The sequence below is a fragment of the Rhipicephalus microplus genome, chromosome 2 (genome assembly GCF_043290135.1).
Source record: "Rhipicephalus microplus isolate Deutch F79 chromosome 2, USDA_Rmic, whole genome shotgun sequence".
In the NCBI taxonomy this organism is placed as follows: Eukaryota; Metazoa; Arthropoda; class Arachnida; order Ixodida; family Ixodidae; genus Rhipicephalus; species Rhipicephalus microplus.
This window is the reverse complement of record NC_134701.1, coordinates 296,683,518-296,707,713: the sequence shown is the minus strand read 5'-3', so window position 1 is coordinate 296,707,713 and position 24,196 is coordinate 296,683,518. Positions and strand designations below refer to the sequence as shown.

Here is a 24,196-nt window from a genome sequence, read left to right as displayed (position 1 = left end):
TATTAACGTCCCCTATCCGTTGCTTGTATCACTGCAGCTACACGGGTTGGGGCGGATAAGGCAACATGCTAGGTCTACAACAACACTTTATAGCTATTCTTTACCAATAACGCGTAAATGTCGTGAGGAGATACTACAGAAAACGAGAGTAGACGCTTACTCCTTGGTCGTTGTCGTCCTCGACTCGTAATGGGCGGTGAGTTAGACCTACTTCTTTCTTGGCCGGTATCAGAGAGAGCGTCCGGTTGCAGCACGCTGGTTTTCTTCACCGTCCTGGTTTTTCTTTTCTGACGAGAATAAGTTCCCCTGCTGATGGAGCGGGAACCCGTTCCATGCGCATGGAAAGGGGAGTGCGAGTGCCGGCCGTGTGGGTGTTGCATCCTTTCGCAACAGGCTTTATTGACTCTCGTAATAACAGTCATATCCCCACAACTAGGCTTTCGCGCTGCCGTATAAGGAAAAGGGTGACTGGGCGCACATGCTCCGCCACACAGTATCACCATCATTCGATGTCTTTGCAGGTGGAGCACGCGAAAGGCCATCGGCATCAGCGTGCCCGTGGCCTGGGTTGTAGATGGCTGTTACGTGAACTTCTTAAAGCCGCAATCGCCACCTCGGCAGGCGCCCCGGCGCCTGCCGAGGTGGCGATTGCGGTTTTAGGGAGGGCCCTTTGGGGTGCCTTGCGTGAAACGGGGCCGAATCAAGGTGGTACGCCTAGTGTAAGCCGGATGCGCTGTAAATCAGCTGGTTCTTAGAAGATTTCACTAGAAGATTTCACTTACAAGATTTAACCCAACACCTCCACCAGAATTTGTCACGCGATTACGAATAAAAACACAACGTCTGTTCACAGGAGCAGCAGCACATCGAGCAGAAACGATCACCAAGGACACGAGCTCAATGTCTGGTCTTCTTTTTTTTCTCTCATTTTTCACCAAGGCACATACACATAGTGATATCTCATTCCATGTCCATGGCATTATCTTATCATGCCATGTAGATTTTAGTTCTCAAATACCTATTAAAACCACCATTAGGGCTCAATCACCAGGTTGCGTCTTTGGAATTGCTGGCCCCGCATCGCACGAAAGAGGGAAAAGAAAGAGTGCGAGGAGGACGCCAGTGCCAGTGTCAGGATTGCTCGCGCGCTATTGGTTCGCCTCTGGAGGTGACGTGCTGGTGACACGTGCGATGGTGTCGCAGCAACACCGGCTAAACTTGCACACCTGCACCTCATTTTCATCCATGCTCCCCGCTCTGCCATAGACCCTCTCCGGCTAAGCGGCGCAGCCTCCGCCATAATCCATGGTAACGAGGGACGGGTTCTGGGTTACACAATAAGGTAGCGAAGAAAATACTTTAGTTGGGTGCTCGAGATGCCTATTCAGACGCCGCGGAAGCCTTACAGAGGGCATTGTTAACTCTTCGAGATTGCCCGCTTCGTGGTCATTTGAGGCTTAAGACATGGGGCGAATTTTCGCTCAGCCGCTGATCTCCCGAAGACACGCCGGCAGTTACTGTCGTCACGGAGTCACGGAAACACAGAAGTGTTTACAGCTATTCCATCGTGCCGAAGCACCCTCGCCCCTTCGGTGTCTTGGATGGATCGCTACCGTGCGGCGAGGGCGCCAGCGAGTGAATTTCGATAAGATGGCGATAGCACGGTGATGATTTCAATGAAGAGGTTCCGACTGTCAACGTGAAGTGCCTCCGTGACGCCTTCAGCACAGACAGCAGCAATTCAACTAATACGATGTGGATCGTCCTATTAGTTGCTTTGCTGTAGCTAGCGAGCCACTCGTGCGTATCCGTCCGTGCAGAGGTCGACGAGGAGGCACTTCACGGCAGATGGGCCGGCCGAACTGGCGTCTATTTTGCACGTAAATGTGCGCGAGGCTTCCATGTCATTCGGAGCTGCGTCGTGGACCGAAACACGCTTCACGTTCGATGTGTTGGCGTCTAATTCAGACGTGAGCGTCTGGGCGTCTGCCATGACAGTCAGAATCGCGTTTGCGCAAGGGCAGTTGGAACTAGTATGGTGTGTGACAGAAGTGCGATGCATGTAATTGAACGTTTGATGGTAATTTCGAACTTTAATTCGCACATGAGCGTCGACCTTGCCAGCAGTGGCGCGTATGATGTAGTGGTTGATTGAATAAAATAAAACAAAAAAGACTTCTACAACTCTTGCGGATAGCACGGTTCGGCTCAGCTCTTGCAGGGAGATGGAAAGAGAGATGCATAAAGACAGAAGGGAAAGGTAGAGAATTAGTGCGGCGGCAGGTTGTGGGTGCTTCCCTACGATACAACAGCCGCAAAAACTCCTCACATTCCATCGCAGGTGCGTGCGTGCGTCACCAGCACGTCACCAACAGGCGTGCACGTCCCTTACAGAGAGGAACCAATAGCGCGGAAGCAATCATGACGCTGGCACTGTAGTCCTCCTCGCACTCTTTCTTTTCCCTCCTTCGTGCGATGCGGCGCCAGCAATTCCAAATACGCGACCGGGTTATATAGGTCGTTGCATACATGAAATGCCTAACATCTTTTTGGTGTTTTAAGCAGTCTTTTTTATCTTACGCTGTTTTGGTACAGAAAAAGTTAATAAAACGGCCTTCAGAGCATTTTGACTGTCAAGTGTGCCATCGTGCATAAAACATGCATGACATGATTGTTGTGTTACGACCAATCATTCATGTTAGCCATACGCTCTTGGTATGCCATGTCAGTTTTTGAACGCATCAAGTTAAAGGGACCCTAAAGTGAAACAACAATTCACGTCAGAGTGAAAGCTCAATGTATGACAACATGTAAAACGACAATAATATTACCAACAGTACCCTTATTACCGAGAAATCAAAGTAACTGCACAAGAACACAAGCGCCGCAGTAGGACATTCTGAAAATGATCCCGGTGACACCAGAAGGACCGCTTGCAATTATTCACTAGTAATTGTTCTAACTGCATTAAATAAGGAACCTTCTGTAAATTAAGTGGCGCAATAAAATGCTGCCTGTTCGCTTTTGTTTGATTCTTGGACAAAAGAACCACCGGACGTTAGTATGGGAAAATGCGCGAGTGGTTCAAAAATTCAATTATCGCGTGGTTACACTGGACAAGTGGTGCCTTCTATCGAGGCGTAGTTGAACCAGAAAAAAAACGCCTGCAAATTTGAAGCCAATGGCGGGAAATCGCTCAATGGCCATTGTTGCTGCTGTGGCTCCCGCTGCTTTCGGACTGCTGCTACTAGTGCAGTGAAGCCAGGCAACGTTGCGCACGGTAACAGTGAAGTGAATTGGTCCAGTCAGTCCACTTCTTGAGGCGGATAATTTGAAGTGCGCTAATCCGATGTGGACAACACGTGATTTTGTTTCAAAATAGCCCCTTACTTTGCACAAAAGTAACACTACGTGGTTTCTGAACCACTATTTCAACAATCAACGTCGGCTTAATAATTGCCTTTAGTGTCCTTTTAATGAACGGCCGTAAAACTCCATGACGGGGACATGTATGTCATGGCCCATGTGACATGCATGACAAGGTTTCTGTGCGATGACCAGTCATGTATATTTTTCTCATGTATTTCTCATACCATGCCAATTTGGTATACATGAAGTTCACCAAACGGCCATTGTAGCTCCTTGGTCATGTCACGTATGTCATAGCGTACATTAGGGGCCTGTCATAGCTTTCATGTAACCAGCGGTCGTTTATCTTTTTCACATCCTATAATCATGTCTAGTCATTTGGTACTACTCAGCCTGATGAATTGGCCGTGAAAGTACGCCAACCCGTGCAACTTGTGAGATAGACAGGCCGATAAATTTGCTTTAAATGCCTTTATTTCGCTATGAAATCCTTCGTGCGTATTTATTAGGGCCCAACCTATTTGTTACTAAGGTTACATATGCAATCCCTACCGCCAGACGGGCAAAACTGAGCTGAATTACCGCGCATTTATCTGAAAGGGATCCCTCTCTGCAAGCCAGGTAATGCCAGGAAACGTGAACGCTTTGAACCAATGTGGCCTCCACAAAGGCACTGTCTCTACCCTGTTGCGCAGAAGCACATCGAAGAACTGTACAATACATCGGTTTTCGATGGCCCGCACGTTCACCTCATTAAGTGGATTTGAAAGGAAGTGAAGCGAAGAGAAAATTATGACGTCGTAACTTTGTCCTTCTCGGAAGATCACCTCAACAATGCCACATGTGGAATGGGTTGTGGGCGAGATAAAGAAATGTGAAAGAAAGGCAAAGGTGAGGGTGCCAGTGGTGTTTAGTCTGGCCACACGCGAACTGGCGCCGCCTCTGAGCCGGGAGGAGAGAAAAAAGAACCGTCAGAGAGGCCAGCAGAGCGAGGATTGTCGCATCGTAGGTACGTCCCTACAACGAGCGTTACGCACGTTTACCGATATCCTCCCAACCCCCCTCACCTGCCGGCTCTCAGCCCCGTTAAGAACGTCTCTCTACGTCCGCCATTTTCGAGCGTTAGGCATTTGACTCAAGGCAGCGCCCAGTATGGCATAAAGCGGCAGGTGCGCAATTAGCCAATCGACGTGGCCGGCAGTGTGCAGTGCCGGCCGCGGAACGTGCCCGACAATGCTACCTTCGACGTAGACATGATGCGCTGGCTTTTTAACAAGCCTTCATGCAGAAATGGCCTCACCAAGAAGTGTTCTGTCCAACTGCGAGCCATCTCCTCTAACATCATTCCCATTGTGGATGTGGCAGTGAATTTTTAAATATGCTCTACTTTTCTCTGACGACGCTCTATAGTTTCGCATTCTTCCTCCATTTTCTTGGGGCTGCGCAGAGGTACCTTCTAATTCCTACCCTTTCCTCCCCCTCCCCCCACACATCTAGACTTTCAAGTTCAATTCTTTGGGAACACTCCTACCAAAAACCTGCTGTAAAAGCCACCTACCACGTCCTTGGCCAGGCACGCGCTTTTCCTCTCCTGTCGCCCATCTATTCCCTTCTTCCATTTCCCCTGTATTGGCAGCGAGGACAAACCATGGCGCCCTCCGCCAAAATTCTTCTGTGACGTAAAAAACGACATCACGTGGTACCAGCAGTGAATTGTTCGACAACTCCTGTGATTCAGGCTGTTTTGCCGTGGCGCTTCTCGCTTCGCAAGCATCGGTTGTGTTTGTGTAAGCTGCGAAACAACTTGGAGTGTTGGCCAACAAAGATTTTTAGTGAGCCAACGTACGGTCATCGTCAAGTCGTGCACTTTAGGCGGAGTGCGTGCGCATGACGCCAGGCACGCACAACGCAAAGAGGTGCTCTGGTAAAAACTGAGTTGTAATGAAATTAATTTCAGTAGTCTGTAAACCGAAGAATTTTCACATTGAACGAACATTTTCGGTTAGTGAGGCAAGCGCGATGGCGCGTACCTGTCTCTTGGTTTTGAGCGGAAAGTGCTCGGTAACGTTTTGATCAGTAGGACTGTCGCACAGTATTCACAATAACACTTCGACCTATTTTTGAGAGTGGTATCAAATGGTAAAAGAGGAATGATGCTTTGGCATCTTTTTTAAATTCGCTTGACCTTTTATAAGGATATATAAAGCTCTTTTGCCGCAATAACATCACTCTTCACAACAAGCGTGGCTTGTGCGGCCGGCTACCTTCATCAGAGTTATTACAGAACGATTATTTAAAAGACAGATATTTCAACAAGAGGAACATCACTCGCATATAATTTGTCTCTTTAATCCTCGCTTTCACTAGACGCGCTTCTCTGCGCGGGGTGTATTCACTGATCCGATGTGATGCGCGAACGTTGCAGTATTACCTGCTCGCATGGTTTGCTTGATTAATATTTACTGTTACTGTATCTTGTTATTGGTGACTCTGCTGGTCACTGCTATCAACTAATTTGTTTACCAACAGCTCAGCACATCACCGCAGCCAACAGAAGAAAAAACGTCCGAATATGCAACGCAAAGTGACATCATTAAGGCAAAACCATACTCGCTGCCCTTGAGCTGCAGACAGCTGAAAAAGGCCTCTCGGCCTGGCTGAATAAACGTCGAAACTTTTTATGTGCTCAATTCCGCAAATTCTAACGTCGTACTCACCAGATATTAAACCGAACGCAGTACACTAAATATTTTCGGGAAATTCCTTGCCACACACGATAATCAATACTTGGTTGTTTCGCTATTCTCGACTTTACCCAACATACATTCCGCTGCTTTTTGGTTTAAGAGTATGCACGAAAACTCACACCACGGTGAGAGATCGCATCACGCGTTTCTTTAACAATACAAGCGCCAAACAGAATGGTTGTTGTGATTCTACGTTTCTGGAATTGTTATTTAGAGCCTGCAGCCTCAAAAGAACCTGCAGGCTCTTTATTGCTGCCTGCAGGCTCTCATTACTGCCTTTATTTGCACCATGGTGCAAATAAAGGCAGTAAATTTCTATGCCTACATATCTGTGAACTACTGCGTCATACGCACCGAACATTTTATCTCCAATTCCAGACGCAAAATCCTTGCGGAGCCACTGAGTGAACTGCCAACCTCCGGATGAGCGCTGAATTGTTTCGCCAATTTCAGTTTTATCCGTCAAGTGTATCGGAGCCACGACGCTTCGTAGGGGCTCATTCTCATGAACGCTCACTCGAATGCGTCTGGCAGTGATGCAATGAGCGTGAGAACAAACCTGTGTGTTATAAAATGAGCTGACTAGGACCTGGAAGCAAGTGCGCTGCACTGACGACGGCATAGGCCAGTCACATGATGTCATTTACTACGTCACAGCAACAGCAGCGCACTGACGTCTCCAGTGGTGGCCCTCATGTTTCGAATTAGCGCTGTAGAAATGGCGTTTTTACCCAACACCACCAATTGACAAGGCCCCTCCAGGGAGAGCGTGACGTCACACTAGTTGCCCACCTGCACCCCGGCTGTCGTCGCCACTCGTTCTCGTTATATCTGCTGTGGGCACTTATTGAAAGCCGGTGTTTCTTTTTTTGTTCTTTTTTGTTGCTGCGCGGTCTGCATTTGTTTACGCCTGCCTTTACACTTTAGTGATCAATCTGTAATAGTCAGAAATGCATTTGTAGAAGTGATTTTATTAGGACGAAAGGCTAAAGCCATCCTACCTCATTTCTTGTTCAAGGTTTTGATTTTTCTGTCAGCTGCCTTTTTTTGTGCGGTGCTTTGGATGGTGTCATTTCGAAGTCTACAAAAGTTGTTCAGAGCGACATTTGTTGCTACACGCACTACATGCCGCACGATAGTCTCAGAGGTATGGCCATTTTCACAAGTCTCTAGCTCAACATCTCCGAGCAGTGATGTGGTAATGGAACTTACAATGCCACGTTGGTTGTTCGACGCGAGGAACGCCTTTGTATTTTCTCCCTTGGTGAGCTTTTCGACAACAAGCGTTGTCACTAGCACCATGTGCACAGTACATGGCTGCGGAAACTTTAAGGTTCCTCTTGACAAGTTGTCAATCATAGTGTTACCTTCCACATCTATCTTCCTGCTCTCCAGGACGAGCACGCTGCTGCAAAATGCGCATGACAGCTTCTTCAGAGCTGAATGAGTACAATATCCAGCGATATAAGCAATGACCTCCATGTCATGCTTTGGGTTGGAAATTTCATCATTTGAGATGTGAACAGAGAAGTTATGCTGCGATACTTCTGTGTCACTTTCGCTGCTGATGTCTGGCTGCGGAAGCATCAGCAGCTTTTGAAGACAAATTTTCTTTCCAGACTCCAGAAGCTGCCTCACGGAAACATGATATTGTGCACCAGCAAGCTGATGGTAGCGACCGAAGCGATCTTCAAAAGTGTCAGTTTGAAATTTTCCCAGCAAGACATACTTGAACTTCAGTTCTTTAAAACAGTACCGCGACAACTCAACAAGGGAGTAGCAAGTGAGTCTCAACGCAGAATGTGTTTCGCTTGTCAAGCAGCCACGGCTCATGTTGACGCTGCTCCAAGCATCCAGCCAGTCTACCATGCCACTAAGGAAAACCAGCTGTTGATCCACCGTAGAATTCACTGGATTTTGAAGAGTGTCGTTCAGTCGGCGACCTTTCGAAGGGGTCTTCACGTTGACGATTTTCCACCACGTCGATATGATGTTTATGAAGAGAGCTGTTGAACTGGCACATGTGGTTTCAAGAGCATCGCCACGCGTCTCAAGTGCGTTTGATACAAACGGATTAATGGCATTTAACACCAACTTTACATTTTGTCTTTCCATAGGTGTTGGATTGATTGCCTTGGAATTCAGCTTGTAGCCATGCTTGAGAAGCGATGTCTGCTCCAGTGCATACAGCTGCCATACGGCTTCAAATGATGCTGCTTTCATTCTGGGCGGCCCGTCGGGCAATATTCCTGACAGGCTCACTTAAGGAAAGTAAAAGCATATTCCTTCGTTTTTTTTTATTCATACAGTTGTTCCTGATGCATTTCAGTGTGTGCACAGGGTATACGACATAAAACAGAGGCCGATTGTTGTCGGCTGGATGAGGATATACAATGCTTACTTCCTGTTTCTCCGAAAAAACGACATCATTTTCCGGTTGAGGGAATTGTTGTCGGTAATTACAGCAATGACCCTGAGGCCCATAGATTTCACTTCTAAAATTACTTTCTTGCAGAACTCATGTAGAATTTCGGCGGTCATTTTAGCAACAGGAAGAATGTGAAGCACATCTTTGTTTGATGACAAGAGCGACTGAAGCATGAAAACATGAGCGGTTGTGGCTGCCTCTTGAGAATGTGCTGCAGATCCAACTATGCTGCCTCCTTTATAATCGAGGTATGGCTTGATATGAATTTCATCAACCATTAGCGTCACCGTCTTTTCGTGCGGCTGCATGCACTTCACTCTTTCTCGAAAGTAGGAAAGGAAGTTCGATTCATTTTGCTCCTTCAGTGGATCGCCTCCATACTTGGAACAAACGCGGCGCAGGGTTGAAGGATGGGGTAAAGTCAACGTCGACGCTGATCTGGCAAACTTATAGGCGTGCGGAGATATGGAGTGCAGGATGCTAGAAAACACTAATGTTTCAGCACTGTAGCGACGAATGGGGGCAGCGAGTGCGAGAGCTATTTGCTCATTTAGCAAACGAAACAAAGCACTGTGTTCTTCGGTCGTGTCACTGTCTTGGGACAGTTCATTCAATAAGGAGCCGATATGCTGCAACACTGACGCCGTTTTCGATGGACTTGCAACTTCAGGCGTCTCAGTCATGTAGTTTTCGAGCTGCTGGAGCAGTGAGGACAACGTCCGGATGTCGCGCACTGCGTCTGGAACTGCGCCTCCGCAAGGTAATGAAACCAGCTTGATCATACCTGCTGAGACTGCAAGTGAGAGATCAGCAAGCACAGTGACGGAAAACCTCACGTGCGGTGAAGGATTATCTTCGATGCGGAGAAACATCACACAACGATCGTTGGCCTTGATGGTCCAGAAATCATTACTGCATACAGCAGAAAGCTTTCCTCTTAAGTGTTCGAAAGTGGACACAGCATTTCTCTCCTATTCGCTTTTTTTTGTGCATATAGAGTCCTTAATCGCTTCGCTCAAGGCCTCGTCTTCCATTCGAGCTCGTTTCGAGACAAAAGATTCTCGACGATTGCGATTCGTGCTCAGGTAGGACGGACAGTTCGGAAACACCGATGGTATAGCATCTGACACTAGGTGCACCCTCTCGCTGTCGACTGTCAATGTCCGTCCCGATGCTGCGGTGAAATGTGACAGCTTTGTGATGAAGTCTGCCTCGAGGAAGTGGAGTTCACAGACCTGTGCCAAGCACAACAGTGACTTCATTACTTTCGTGCGAAACGGGCTAATGGGAACTTTGACACGAGCCTGAGTATTTATGTTCTATTTTACCGCACTGCCCCACCTGAAGCGCGACAAAACTACCATCACCACGCACGATACTCGCTCCGTTCAACAGTAACAGAGCCGGAATGCCAGTAATGCGATAGAGCCGGTAAGACAACAAACTTCAGCAGTTTCTCACCTTGGAGTGAATGCTTGGTGTGAAATTCTTTCGCGGAATGGCTTTTATCCAAGACTTCTTCCGAGCTTCATCCTTGGGGAATGCGAAAACAGGAACTTTGGGACCACTGTCATAATTGCCGCGGCACCCGGGAACACAACAACGTCCCATGTCGCACTGATCGATGTGTAATCACATACTCACAAATACAACACCAATAAAATAGGACACGTGGGAACGGACGAAGACTCAGAGCAGTGCGATGCAGCACCAAGCCTAACGCAGTCTAACCAGCGAAGCAGGTAGCGATGAAAGGCAAACCTGTCGTGGCTCGTCCGCCGTTCGGGGTAAAAAAGTGCGCGGGGTGGCCAACACCACCACCGGAGCAACGCGTCCTCGGCCACTGGACAGTCGGTGATATGTCCGGGGAGGGGTTGAGGCTGCCACCCAGGATCCGGCGAAGGACGACTGTTGCGACGCGTCTCACGAACAAGTAGGAGATGCGTTTAATTTACATATTTGCAAGAGAAGTACATTGCAAGGAGAGCGTACAGACGCGCCTTTCCATCACAAGGGCCCAGAGCGCACTCGAGACGAGCGGGCCAGCGAAGTTCAGAGAGAGAGCACAGCGCACTCCCGACACGCTCCTTTTATAGCCGTCCGTGCACGTGCTACTGTGTGTCCTAGCGACGCTGGTGTGCATTTCCTGCGGCGCACACAGACGCCTCCCGCGTTCCTGCAGGACGCGGACAGCGTTTGACCGTTACGCCGATGAGCGTCCCGTGCAAGCCACCTCCTTGCTGTGCCGGTCATAACATCTGACAACTAGCGTGACGTATGACGTCTGGAGAGAGGGGTATGAACGGGCCTTGTGAATAGTCTAGGTGGTGTTGCTTTACCTCTCCCCCGCCTGACCGCCTCCTCAAGCACTTGCGCCGTGTCAGCGCTACGCGGCCGGTGCGTCCTATTTCACTGCTGCTGTTGGTTTCTTTCCGAAGTTGGTTTAACTAGAGAACTAGGTTGAACCCCATAAGTTCTGAAAAATTAATTTTACCCAATAACATGAATAATGAACTAAACTACACGCGAAAGCGAAATTCGACGTTAAGTAGCGTTCGTATGCCAAAGACTTCGAAAATAGTCATTTTAGGCACCTATAGGAATTTAGGCGCAAACATAAAAAATAGCCAATAATAGGGACTCTAACAACGCTATAAAACACTCGTTAAGCTATAATTCACGCTCATATATCAAAGTGGCAAAGTAGGACCAAATTGTCATTTGCCTGGAATCCGGGCTCTTGTAAAGACGTTATTGGAGCTGTCGCTGCACACTGCTAAATGTCAAGGCAGAACAAAAATTGTTCTTCCATAAAGAGCTTAAAATCTGAGTGAACGTGTCTTACCGATATGCGTTGGTAGGAGTTGCTCATCATGGCAATGAGCAGGTTGAGGAGAACGACGACGTTGATGACGCTGTACGATCCAAACATGAGTAGGCCCCAGAACCGCGTGTAGCTCTTGATGCCCGTCAGCTCAAAGTTGGAGAGGTCTACCAGGCCGAAGCTCGCCCAGAACAAGGACTGCGACGATTCGAACAGGCTGCAAAGGCCAACCAGAAGAAAGATGAGTCGCATCATCATCATCGACTGTGAAGGCACTCCACGAGGACACTACCTCCTCCCATAAATATAAATTTTCGGAGCTCACTTGGAGAATCGCCTCCACGTAAGGCAGGAGGAGTCTCTGATGTTGTTCGGGTCACAGTTGGTCTGTTCGAGGTCCGCGTAGTACCACAGCAGTTGGTTGAGGCCGCAGGCGAACGAGAACAGCACCAGGGTGTAGACGAAGAAAAACTTGACGATGTCGATGACCATCCTGCCCAATGATATCTGCAGGGGCCCCAGGTGGGGGTTCATCGAGAATAGGTGCACCAGCCGCAGTGCCCTGAACAAATGCATTAAAGCCTTTGAGCAATACGCCCTCCTAATATGCTCGGTTCAGTACGTAAAGCGCAAGAGTTTCTCTACCAGCTAGCAACAAGTACTCGAGCGCCTTGTAAGCAAGTTTGAATACGATTAAAACTGCGCAATATGAACAAGTACAGCAACGAACATGAAGCTCTATGATACTCAGAATCAAAGCAGGGACCTACGGGACTTTATCTGGAGAGTCTATGAACTCACAAAAGTCTAGGCCTTTAAGCACGTGCATAAACTGTTCGTGCGCTTGGCGTCAATAAAACCAACCTGTTCACAACGACGCAACTTTGTGATAACAGCTGCGCTTTCAACCATTGAAGCGGCCGTGGTTGTACTACACAGTCGGGTGTCATTCGCTTTTACAACAATACATAACTAGACACTTCTGCGCCTAGTTTCAAGTTCAAGTTTCAAGTTTTATTATTTTCAAAAGCAAGGTTCAATATCTAAGATATACAGACGAGGGTCCCAGAGCCAGAGACTTTAGTGGGACCCTCGGTTTGTCGATACAAATCGACGGTAAAATTTATACAGAGCAACAGAAAATTCTTACAATATACGGACATCAAAATGCACTTTTATATCACAAATCAAGCCAAAACACGCAACATGGTATAAAAAAAACGATGAACAAGCGAGTCAAACAGGTAAACGGTCACAAGTAAGGTTATTGGAGAAAATGATTTTTGACGGACTTTTTGAACAAAGGAATTGAAGTGCAACGATTAATGCTAAAAGGTAACGCATTCCAAAAGGATATCGCGCTGAAAGCGGAAGTTTTTTGCCCATAATTAGTAGGAGCGGGGGGTAAGAGGCGATTTTGATCAGTTGCAAACCTAGTCACGTTATTATTCTGCAAAAGATCAGATTATTAAATGGGAATGCAAGTTGATAAGTTAGAGACATGGGCCTTTGTTTGGCATGCTGCACCACAAGTGATGAACAGCTACACTCTAAGCCACAAGGAAGCGAAAAGGGAGCGAAATTGGAGTAAGTGCGGCATTTCGTCCCTGAAACCAACAGTTAGTTCATGGAGGGATTAACTGCAAGACGAGAGTGTCGTGTGCGAACAGAGGGAGGAACTGATAGACCATGTGGAGCAACGCTTACTCCCGCGGAACTTGCCGGCGCAGAGGTGGCCTCGAAGGAAGGGTCAGCATGCGCGTAAGCAAATAGTTACCTAAACAAATGAGCTGTCAACAAATTGAGTTAGGGCAAATGGTCGTGAAAACCACGGCAACTGCGTCAGGAGCAAAGTAACGTTGTTTATATAGCATAAACATGCGCAAATGTGTATGCCCCCCACCCTCAAAAATAAAAAAAGGTGCTCGTACTCAGCTGTATCAATGCGCGGTGTGGTGTTCCCGTCAAGGTAACCCTCGTTGGTGAAGCGGTGTGTTGTGTATGTGCTATCGTTATGTGGTTGTGATTGCTATCTCTTGTGGAGCACTGAATCATCTCTGCACTGTCGGAAACGTGATTCCATACTGCAATGAAGTGTTACGCTATCGAAATGCTACGCGCCGACTGGAATATCGCCTGGAAGGTGAGTGTAAACAAGACTGCCATCCCTCCGCGAGATCTACCTCTGTGTTGGTGATATGTAATGAGGAGCGTTTGTTTAACACTCACTTTCTTCGCGAAGAAAACCCGCATGGTTAGTGAGCTCGCGCTACACAGCGTTACGAGAGCTGCCCCGTCTGCTATAGAATTAAAAATGTGCATGAGCCATTGAAACGTGGTAGCAATTAGCAGTAGCAAGTACAGCCACTCAAAAATTGTATTGCTTTCAGTGCAGCACAAGTAAGCATTGTTCATCAGAGATTTCTGCACTTCTAAAAATAAATGTTCTTAAACTCCACACAATATAATTTTTACAAGATAAAGAACTGATTAAGGAAGGTCAGCTGTTAACATTGCCTTTCTAGCTTGGCTTGACATGGCTAACACAGGCAGTCAGCGACCACGTCGGCTCGTTTGTAGCGATGCTAGGTTTGTTCCAGTTTTAAATTTCTCGAATGAAGCGCAAGCTTCATTCATAAATAAGTGGGCCCACAGGCCTATCGCAGTGAAAGCTTGAAGCGTTAAACTCGAGAACGGGCTTCTTGAGCTTCGTAACACGTTCTGAACTGTTCCACTACATTGTGACGGGTTCTGTGAAAAAAACAGTTTTCGTATAATTTTTACGCGATTGGACAAAACTAGAAGTGCATTAACAGTTTTGTCTGAAATAATGAATGCTTCTGCAATTTTTTTTTCAGGAAACCTATGAATGAAAGCGTTGCGCCTTCCGAGGAAACTCAATATCTTGCAGCTACGAACACGCCCCCAGCAGCTGTCAATGGGGTGGTTGCACTTATTGATGTCGGCTGGACAGCATCCATTCCAATGAAGCATTGTTCTTTTTATTGCCTCTTCTGTAGTGTGTATTTTATAGTAATAAAAGGTCCTGAATTGATGTGTGGGCACGATGGTGCAAAATCGACACGAGCAGCTGAATAAACTTGGCAGTTTCTTTAAACCATCTCTTTTTTTGTTAATAAACGGAGATTTTCACAGAACAACTGTGCTCTGTAAGCGAGCAAGCTTGACAGAGCGACGGCAACATATACGGGAACATTTATATTGTAAGCACAATATTCACAGCGTTTGACCTTCACCTTCTTCATCTGTATATAATCATCATCACGAAAAGCGTCTTCTTCGTTCGAAGCGTTGATCAGGCGATTCGGCCTAGTAAACGCCGTCGTGACCTCAACGCTGCTACTGTCGTACAGAGTGGTGGAGGCTGCTTTGATCCTCAAGTCCTCTCCAACGTCACATTCCCCTGGAGCTTCGTTCGGGTCGCCGCTTGCTTCTCCGGCCGCAGTCATGGCTCAAGGAGCACTGCCCAGGACATCCAGCATCCCTGTCTAACAAACCACTCCTGCGTGGAGCGTGAACGCCCAGCAGTGTGACCCACCCATCTTTTCTGGTCTTTCACGCGACGACGTCGAGGTATGGCTGAAAGAAGGCGACATGACCAGTGTTTACAACCAATGGGATGAGCCTCGAAAACGTCGTCACGTCGCCTTGTATTTGTCCGATGTCGCGAAAACGTGGTTTTTTAACCACGAGAGCAGCTTCCCGGATTGACCTACTTTTGCTCAACAAGCCCGTAGGATTTTTGCGAAACCGAACATCCATTCTGAAGGGTCGAAACGAAAGCTCGATGGGCGTGCCCTACATCCCGGGGAAACGTACACTTCGTACATTGCAGACGTCATTGCTCTTTGCCACCATGGAAACTCGGCGATGACAGAAGCTGATCGTGTTCGCCACATCATCAAAGGACTAGGCCACGTCGCGTTTAATGCTCTGGCTGTAAAAAACCCCACCACCGTTGAAGACGTCATCACCACATGTCAACATCTTGATGAACTCAAAGCCATTCGATTGTACCCAGACTACACAGACGCCAGTAACAGCCGGCCTTTTTCGGATGCGGATTTGCGCACGCTGATTGGCACTCTTATTCGCGAGGAACTTCAAGCGCAAGGGTTGTCATGTTCACCCGCCCCTCGGCCTCACTCTCCATCTGCTGATCTGTGCGACATCATCAAAGAGGAGCTCTCATCCATGGCTGGCGCTCTTCCATCCAACACTCCGACGCCACCAACGCCACCCATGACGTATGCGCAAATCGCTGCCATGCCACCTGCATTGGTTCAGCACGCGCATCCTGTTTCTGCGCAGTCCAACCTAGCAGCATTCGCACCACACTCGCCTGTCCAAGCGCCAGTACCAGCACCTGTCACAGCTCCAGCACTCTACGCCACCTGGCGCTCGTCTCGCCCAATATGTTACTATTGTAGCATCCGGAGCCATATTTCACGATTTTGCCGCAAACGCCAGCAGGACGAACGCCGTGGCTACGACGTTTACGAAAGAGATTCGGTACGATCCCCGAGCCAGTACTAGCGCCGCCCTACGACACGTTCCTTTTCTCCGACTTCTCCACTAACCGCACCTCGCCCCTACTCTCCCGAACGGCGCCGGTCCCCTTCACCTCTGCGACGCTCAACATCTCCTCTGAAACCGGCTGCACATACTTCTGACTACCGCTCGGAAAACTAGCTGGTGCAGTTTTTGGAGGGAAAGCTGCATCGCTCGAACAAACACCAAGACTTCCAGAGGGCACGCCAATTTGTTAATAGTGTATGATGAAGGGGTACCAGTTCAAGCATTGGTTGACACGGGGGCTGCTATTTCTGTTTTTCATGTGGATTTGCGTTCTCGTCTATATAAGGTTACCCCACCTATACTGGCACACTCTTACGTAGCGCAAATGACTCGCATATAGGCCATCAGCATAGTGCACCGTTAGAGTTTTCATTGATGGGATCCGGCACCATATTAAGTTTTTGTGTTGGCTTCTTGTGTTTTTATGCTTATTTTAGGATGGGATTTTCTTTCTGATGATGGTGCTTCTATTTCTTGTCAACAACAACTCATACATATGCGAGAGAGAGATGATATCTCTCCGAAATCACGTAACCAGCTACGAACAGCCAAAGACTTCCTTGTGCCACCTAACCACGAGCACGTTACCACTGTTATTTGTGACTCCATTGACAACGGTGACGTTCTAGTCAATACATCAGCCCGTTGTCCATCCAGAGAGATTGAACTTTCATCGAATCTTGTCCGCTTCTTCAACGGCACCGCCTTTCTCGCTGTGCTGAATATCACCAATGAGCAGATTCTGCTTACTGAGGGCACTTTTTTTTCCAGCGTGGATACACAACCTATCTCTGTAGTGGCTTCGGACACCAGTCTGGTGGAATCACGTTCAATACCCACAGATGCTCCACCTACTACAGCTCTCGTCAATGCCATCAGCATGGATCTCACTCCCCCGCAAGCAGGCGAACTACTGGCGTTGTTGTTCAAGCATAAGTATTCTTTTGACGTACATTCCACTGCTATAAGCCAGACTTCCGCTGTGGATCATTGCATACACACCGACGGAACTTGTATTGTCCGTCGTCAACCATACCGTGTCTCTTCCAGCGAACGCGAGATCATCGACAAGCACGTTGCTTATATGCTCAGGCAAAATATCATGCGCCCCTCCTCAAGCCCTTGGTCGTCGCCTGTAGTTTTCGTGCGAAAAAAAAGACGGCTCGGTGCGATTCTGTTTGCTACCGCGCATTGAACGAAGTAACCATAAAAGACGTATACTGCTTACCTCACATTGGTGCCTTAGATTCCTTACAAGGAGCGGAATATTTTCCGAGTCTTCACCTGCGCTCCGGTTATTGGGAAATTCTGATGCACGCGGATGCCAAGGCAAAAACTGTTTTTGCCGCACTCGACGGATTTTACGAATTTAACGTCATGCCTTTCGGCCTCTGCATTGCGCCAGAAACATTTGAACGAATGATAGACATTGTATTGCGGGGCCTCAAGTAGAAAACATACTTGTGTTACCTTGAAGACATCGTCATATTTTCTTCAACATTCGAACAGCACTTGCAGCACCTGGATGAAGTTCTGACGTGTCTTGTAGCTGCTGGTCTTCAACTCAACGCCAAAAGTGCCACTTTGCAATCAAAAGTATTAAAGTACTCACAAATCTCGTCGTCAAAGATAGAATCCGGCCTGATCCCGACAAGATTAGCGCCATTCTTTTCTTCGCGGTGCCTCAACGCGCCAAAGAGCTCCGAAGCTTTCTTGTCCTTGCGTCGTACTTCCGGCGTTTTATACGAGACTTCGCGACCATTGCTGCGCCACTTCACCAACTCGTTTCTTCGGGAACGTCATACATATGCTCGAACGAATGCCAAATGGCTTTAGACACCTTGAAACGTGCCCTCACGCCTGAGCCAGTGCTTTGTCATTTTGATGACGCCGCACCCACTCTCCTCCATATTGATGCCAGCGGACACGGACTCGGTGCTGTACTTTTGCAACGAACAGAGCTTTATGGCGAACGTGTCATCGCATACGCTAGTCGCACCCTCACAGCAGCAGAGAAAAACTACGCCGTCGCCGAGCAGGAGTGTCTCGCTGTTGTCTGGGCCATCCAGAAGTTTCGACCATATCTTCACGGCCGCCACTTTACCGTCGTCACTGACGACCACGATTTGCGCTGGTTGTCGACGTTGAAGAATTTGTCTGGACGCCTCGGCCACTGAATACTTCGTCTCTACGCATACTAGTTGGACGTTACCTACAAATCCGGCAAAAACCACAACAATGTCGATGCCCTTAGCCACTGTCATTTACCATCCTCATCAGGCACTCCTGGCCTGTCACCAACTGCAAGTGAACCAATCAAAGCGTCTCCGTCAGTTCATTCTCTCGCCGCTGTCGACTTTCTGCCTTCGGCAACGAGACGTTTGCATCTCAACAACGCAGCGACACTTACTGTCGCTCTATAATGGAGCGCCTTCAAGGGTCCTCTCGTCATCCCAACGCCCACGCCTATCGACAGCTGCGGAACTTCAAGACTAAAAACTCAGTCCTTTACCGCTTTCTCCTCCACCCCGAAGGATAGCGCTGGGTTCTTGTTGCTCCTCGTTACCTGAGGGCGCAGATTTTGGAGGCGTTTTACGATGAGCGCAAGGCTGCTCATCTCGGTTTTCAAAAAAGCTATGAACGCATCCGCAGTCGTTTTGCCTGGCCTGGGCTTTCCACCTGCGTAGCGCGATATGTTGCGTCATGCTCGCTCTGCCAACGCCGCAAGTGACCCACTTCCTGCCCGGCCGGTCTCCTACAACCTCCCCCGTGTCCTGACGCTCCTTTCAATGTCATCGGCATTGACCTCTACGGACCGCTACCAATATCAGCTAGCGGCAAGCGCTGGATTGTCACAGCAGTTGACTACTTGACAAGGAACGCCGAAACAGCTGCACTTCCTTCTGGATCGGGAGAGGACATTGAGACATTTTTTTCTGGAGGTAATCTTTCTGAAACATGGTGCGCCACGAATCCTAATGAGTGACCGCGGCAAAGCGTTTCTCTCGAAGCTACTCGAACACGTTCTCCACGCAAGTAATACAATTCATTAGACGACTTCTAGCTACCATCCCCATACTAACAGCCTCACAGAGCGCTTCCATCGAAATTTGACCGACATGATATCTATGTATATCAACGCCGACCACACCAACTGGGATACCATTCTGCCATTGGTAACCTTTGAGTACAATACCGCTACGCAGCACACCATGGGCTATTCCCCATTCTTTCTCGTCTATGGCCGTCAACGGATATCTCCGCTCGACATCTCCTTTTTCGACGTCCCTGTGAACTCACCGTCGTCATCGAGTGAGCACTTAATCTCTAGCCTGACCGATTGGCGCCAACGCGCCCACCTTAATACAGAGGCAAGCCAACAAGAGCAGAAGACTCGCTACGATGGCGTCCACCGCGCAGTTCCCTTCAATACTGGAGACGAAGTACTTTTGCAGACCCCAACGTGGATTTCAGGCCTGTGTGATAAGTTTCACTCACGTTTCAGCGGCCCCTACGCCATAGTCGAGCAGACGTCTCCTGTTTACAACCGAGTAACCCCTGTTGTCATGCCTTCCGACGGCCGTTTTCGTGGTACGGAGGTTGTTCACGTGTCGCGCTTAAAACCATTCGTGCGACGTACACCGCCTTCATGAACAGCAGCCACGTTGGCCGCTTCTGCGCGAGGGGGAAATTGGTGTAAGCACAATATTCACAGCATTTGACCTTCATTTCTTCATCTCTATATAATCACGAAAAGCTTCTTCTTCGTTCGAAGCGTCGATCAGGCGATTCGGTCTAATAAACGCTGTCGTGACCCCAACGCTGCTACTGTTTTACAATATATTGCCACGTTCCATTTCTCAATTTTTGTTATCGCCCCAAAACACTACACAATTCTCAGCACAAAACGCGCGTGCAGTTTTCGAGAAGCTTCCGGACTTTAGTAGATCATTTCGATAAGATCACGCCCACTCTGCGAACTGTACAGATTATTCTGGAACCTATGCCACCGCCAGCGATAACGCTAGAACATTCGATGGTAAGAGTATAAATGCCGACGCACTTCGCCGCTTGTCAGTAGTTGATCGACGGCCGACGCTCCGTTCGCCGCTATCAGTCCAAGACTGCTACTGTAATCGGACTTTCCGTTCACCGGGCATAGGTTTGCCCAAATAAACAGTTAAATTCCAATTCATTCTCCTGTCTTCGGCCACGTCAGGCCCCCGTGACAATATACATACGCTCATCAAGCATACAAATGCGCCCGAACCATGGGCGCAGAACAAACGCAGATGCGGCTGCGTAAAGATTGCCACAACAAAGAAGGAGTTGTCGGCATCATATTGTATCGCTCACCATCGAGACCGTGGGAAGCAACTCGGCGGCAGAAGTGGCTCGTCGCTGTTCGGCGTGTCAAGTAGGTGTCGCCCTTGCGAATTTTCATTAAACGACATCAGAGCAAAAGCAATAACGGGAAGCACTCTTGCAACGCACGGTAACGTTCTAACTGTTCACAAGCGTTCACGCACTATGGTTGCCACTCGTGAAACCTAACGTCGTAAGAGCTTGGACGCATGACGCATTTTTGCACGCATTTATATCTTAGCTTGCCTTTCTGCTCCTTTGTGCACCAGAACGATGACTAGACTGCTGGAACGGCTTCGTTATTTCCCATGCTTTCTCGAGCTTAATACGAGAAAATATGGCTGGAGTGCATCGCGTAACACGTGGAGTATTCGCAAGTTATTGCTTCTCCCGCGCACACGATTTGTTTTCCTGTTACTGTCAGCTAATTGCTTCATCACTCATCGCGTATTCAGATATTTGCGTTTCGCTCGCGCACAGTTGCACACGTTTTGTTTTCGAGTTAATAAGTGTCAGCTGATTGTTCTCAATTTAATGTTTCAGTGCCGATGACCACTCGTATTGGAAACCTAACGAGAATACCAGGATACGCTCGAGGCATTTCGACAACGGCGAAAAAGCACCATCCAGAATCATCCTGGTTACCTTCGGACAATATTTCCTTCTGTATACAAGAGGCTGTCGACAGCTTCTGCTCAACAGCTTTGAGGTTTTCGAGTAGTAAAACTACGAGTGACAGCTGATCGAGAACGTGTGCGGTCGTATTTATGTGCTTATGTGGAATTGGACGCCGTAAGCATGTTTGCTTTTTTGTGACAAGCACTTCGCTGCGCTGCAATGGGCAACGCCCTTTAGGATGTTTAGGAACGCCCTAAACAATAAGGTGTTTAGAAACACCCTGAAAACGTAGGGTGTAAAGAAACATTACACCCTACTTTAATAGGTGTTGATGAACACCCCTAAACTATGGCTGTTGGATGAAGCTACACCCGTGCGAGTGGGGTGTAACACTAAAAACACCCTTGAAACGATGGTATTTACATGAATAAGCATACTTGATCAAATGAAGCGCAATTAACGGGACAACAAAAGGAGAGACACAGGAAGCCACGCTTCATCTCGTGCGTTGAGGAGAGCTGTTCATAGCACCTAATTTCATCAAATATTCATCCCCAGCTGACCCACGCCTCAACTGTCCTCAGGGAGAAGCATATATGAACCTTCTTGGCGACTGACGGGGAGGAAAGACGATACTGGTGTCACCCACTGCACTTATTAAACCTGCAAGCATGCAGCTGAGAAAATAAGGTGTGGTCTTTAATGAGGTGCATAACACCAGTGTTTATCTGTGTAGGTACACTGGGCCAAAAACGACAAAGTAGGACGCGGCAGGCACTTACACATACACACGCAAACACACACACACGCATGCACCACACCACAGTAGTGCAAGCAGTAAGCTGTAGCGTAAGGTTCAGCTGAACATAACGCCGAAGCCAAAAACAATTAGGCCCACATGTTCAAATCTGCCTTTATTTATGAAAAAAAACTGCAAGAAGTCTTAAAAAACAGGCCACTGACGGCATTCTGCAGAATTTTGAAATATCTCACGTGACCGAGTTTTTTTTCTCTCTATACTGGAAATTCATTGTTTTCAATAAAATGAATCGCCAAAGCTTTCGAAAACATTTGCGCTAGTCGGGCAAACTATCGAGAGGTATGGCGTTGAATCTCACTTATACAATAGAAAAAAAAACACGTAGAAAGAGTAAGCGAGTTTCTGACGTCACATTTACAACCTATCATATGTCGCAGTATAAATCTCGACATTAAAAATGAGAACATTCGACAAGGTAGTGTAATTGGGGTTGGATGAATGTAATGTCAATGTTGGTATACTTCTAATTGCAAAACCACAGCTCGTCACTGCTGCTCACACAATCATCTTCAGCTGCTGAGATGACTGGTGCCTTCGAGAGAAGCTGGGTCAAGCTGTTTTTTCTATACAGGAAATTGAATCCCGGAAACCTAAATAATTACACAAGGAACAGTGACTGATATTTCACAAAGAGTGCAATATACAGTATGCACCCTGCATAACTAACTGCTTTCTTGTGTGTAAGTATAAATTGAGTGCATAGCAAGCATATTCAGTGGCATCGGGCTCCACTGCAGTGAAACGTGCAAGAAAAGGTATGCTGAACAATAAACGCCACAAAAAGCGCTCTGTGGCAGAATCATTATACCTTTCGTGCCATAGATATGAACCTTACTTTACCCTTTCAGCTTGCTCGAGCAGGCAAATAAAAAGTGCATTATCTAAGTTGATAATGTTCCATTAGCTGCATGAATCGACCAACCTAAGTGAATGTCAAGCTCCAGGCTTAAGTATGCATGAACACAGCTACATGTGTATTTCTGCAGATCTACCTTGGTACTCATTCGATTAGTTTATTAAAAAGGAATGCAATACGAAGCGCAACAAAATATACATATTTATCTGTATTGTACAAAAGCACAATGCCACTGAGCATACATGACGGTATGCACATTGAGAAGGTTTTCAGTGCAATTAACTTGTAAAATTAAGCAGTGTGTAGTTACGTGTTAAAATGCGAATGATACTAGTGTTCTTGAACTGGCTCACATTGAGACGATTATATAATGGAACAGTTGGCTATTCGGTCATTCCACGTCAGACGTCCCAGTCGATTTGGCGACCATCTCAAATGTATTCGAAAAAAATCGCGCTGATTTACTTCTATAAAAAAGTTTACTGCTAGAATGTTTCGCAAATAATTTTTATCACGTAGCTGCATCCGGAACATCCCGGAATGTCGCCTGTGTGTTTGTGAAAAAAAAATTATTTTGTAAATACCCCTTCTTCTTCTGTGCCAAATTTGGTCCACAAGTTAAGGAAAGGGCTTGTGTAAAGTGTTTGAAGCTTGGTAATATTATTGACATTTTCGACCAAACACGTCTCAAATAATTTAGCCAAAATGTGTTACATCTGTATTTTTCTATATCAATACTGCACTTTGAATGAATATCCGAGGAGTGAATACCTAATTCACATAAGGTATATTTTGAGAAAAAATTGCTTTAGACCTCTCAAACTGTCAAACTTTACGAGTAAAAATCGCGAATTTCACAGAATAGTTTTTGCCCATAATGAGACGCAACTTGCACCATGTAGTAGTTAAATTAAAATAACCTTTGTAGCTTAATCTAAAGCAAATAAACAGTTCTTTTCATGTGACAAATTTTGTCATAGCAATTTATGTTTTGAGAAAAAGATCACACCATATCCACGGTGTGATTGATGATGAGTGGGGCGAAGCGTCCGTCCGTCCGGACGCACAAACAGATGAACAGACAGTCTGACGCAAGTTTAGACGGACAGAAAGACGGACGGACTCACACACAGACCGACAGACGGAAGCCCGGACGGACGGACGAAAGCACAAATGTACGGACGAACGATTCGCCCCACCAATCATCATTTTGTCCGTGCATATGCTGTGAAAACCACTAACGCCATCTATTGTGCAAATCACAAAGTGACTACATACTACTAGTACGACTACGGTGGAGGGAACTAGTCACGGCCTCAGAAGCTTTGCCCCTAAATGATTTTTGAAGTTACCCATTCGCGATTTGGTCATACGGCAGCCGACGCACCAAGTTTCCCATTGCCGTTGATGGGAAAATTTAAAAAATATATTTTATTCCTTAAAATACAAACTGTAATGATGAAACTTGGCACATACAAAGAACTGTTTATTTGCTTTCAACTTAGATAAAAAGTGATTTTAATGGGATCACCACATGGTGCAAATTGCGTCTCAATATGAACAAAAATGA

The 24,196-nt window shown here is 47.2% G+C and overlaps 1 protein-coding gene across 1 annotated transcript in view; it reads right to left on the bottom strand.

Annotated features, from left to right (window-relative positions):
- LOC119162698 (transient-receptor-potential-like protein) overlaps window positions 1–24,196 on the bottom strand; it is a 505,165-nt gene that overhangs the window by 253,649 nt on the left and 227,320 nt on the right. The window contains exons 10-11 of the mRNA XM_075882308.1: window positions 11,694–11,930; window positions 11,390–11,585 (exon numbers count right to left, since the gene is read on the bottom strand). Of these exons, the coding sequence (XP_075738423.1) occupies window positions 11,390–11,585; window positions 11,694–11,930 (433 nt within the window). The remainder of the gene's footprint in view (window positions 1–11,389; window positions 11,586–11,693; window positions 11,931–24,196) is intronic.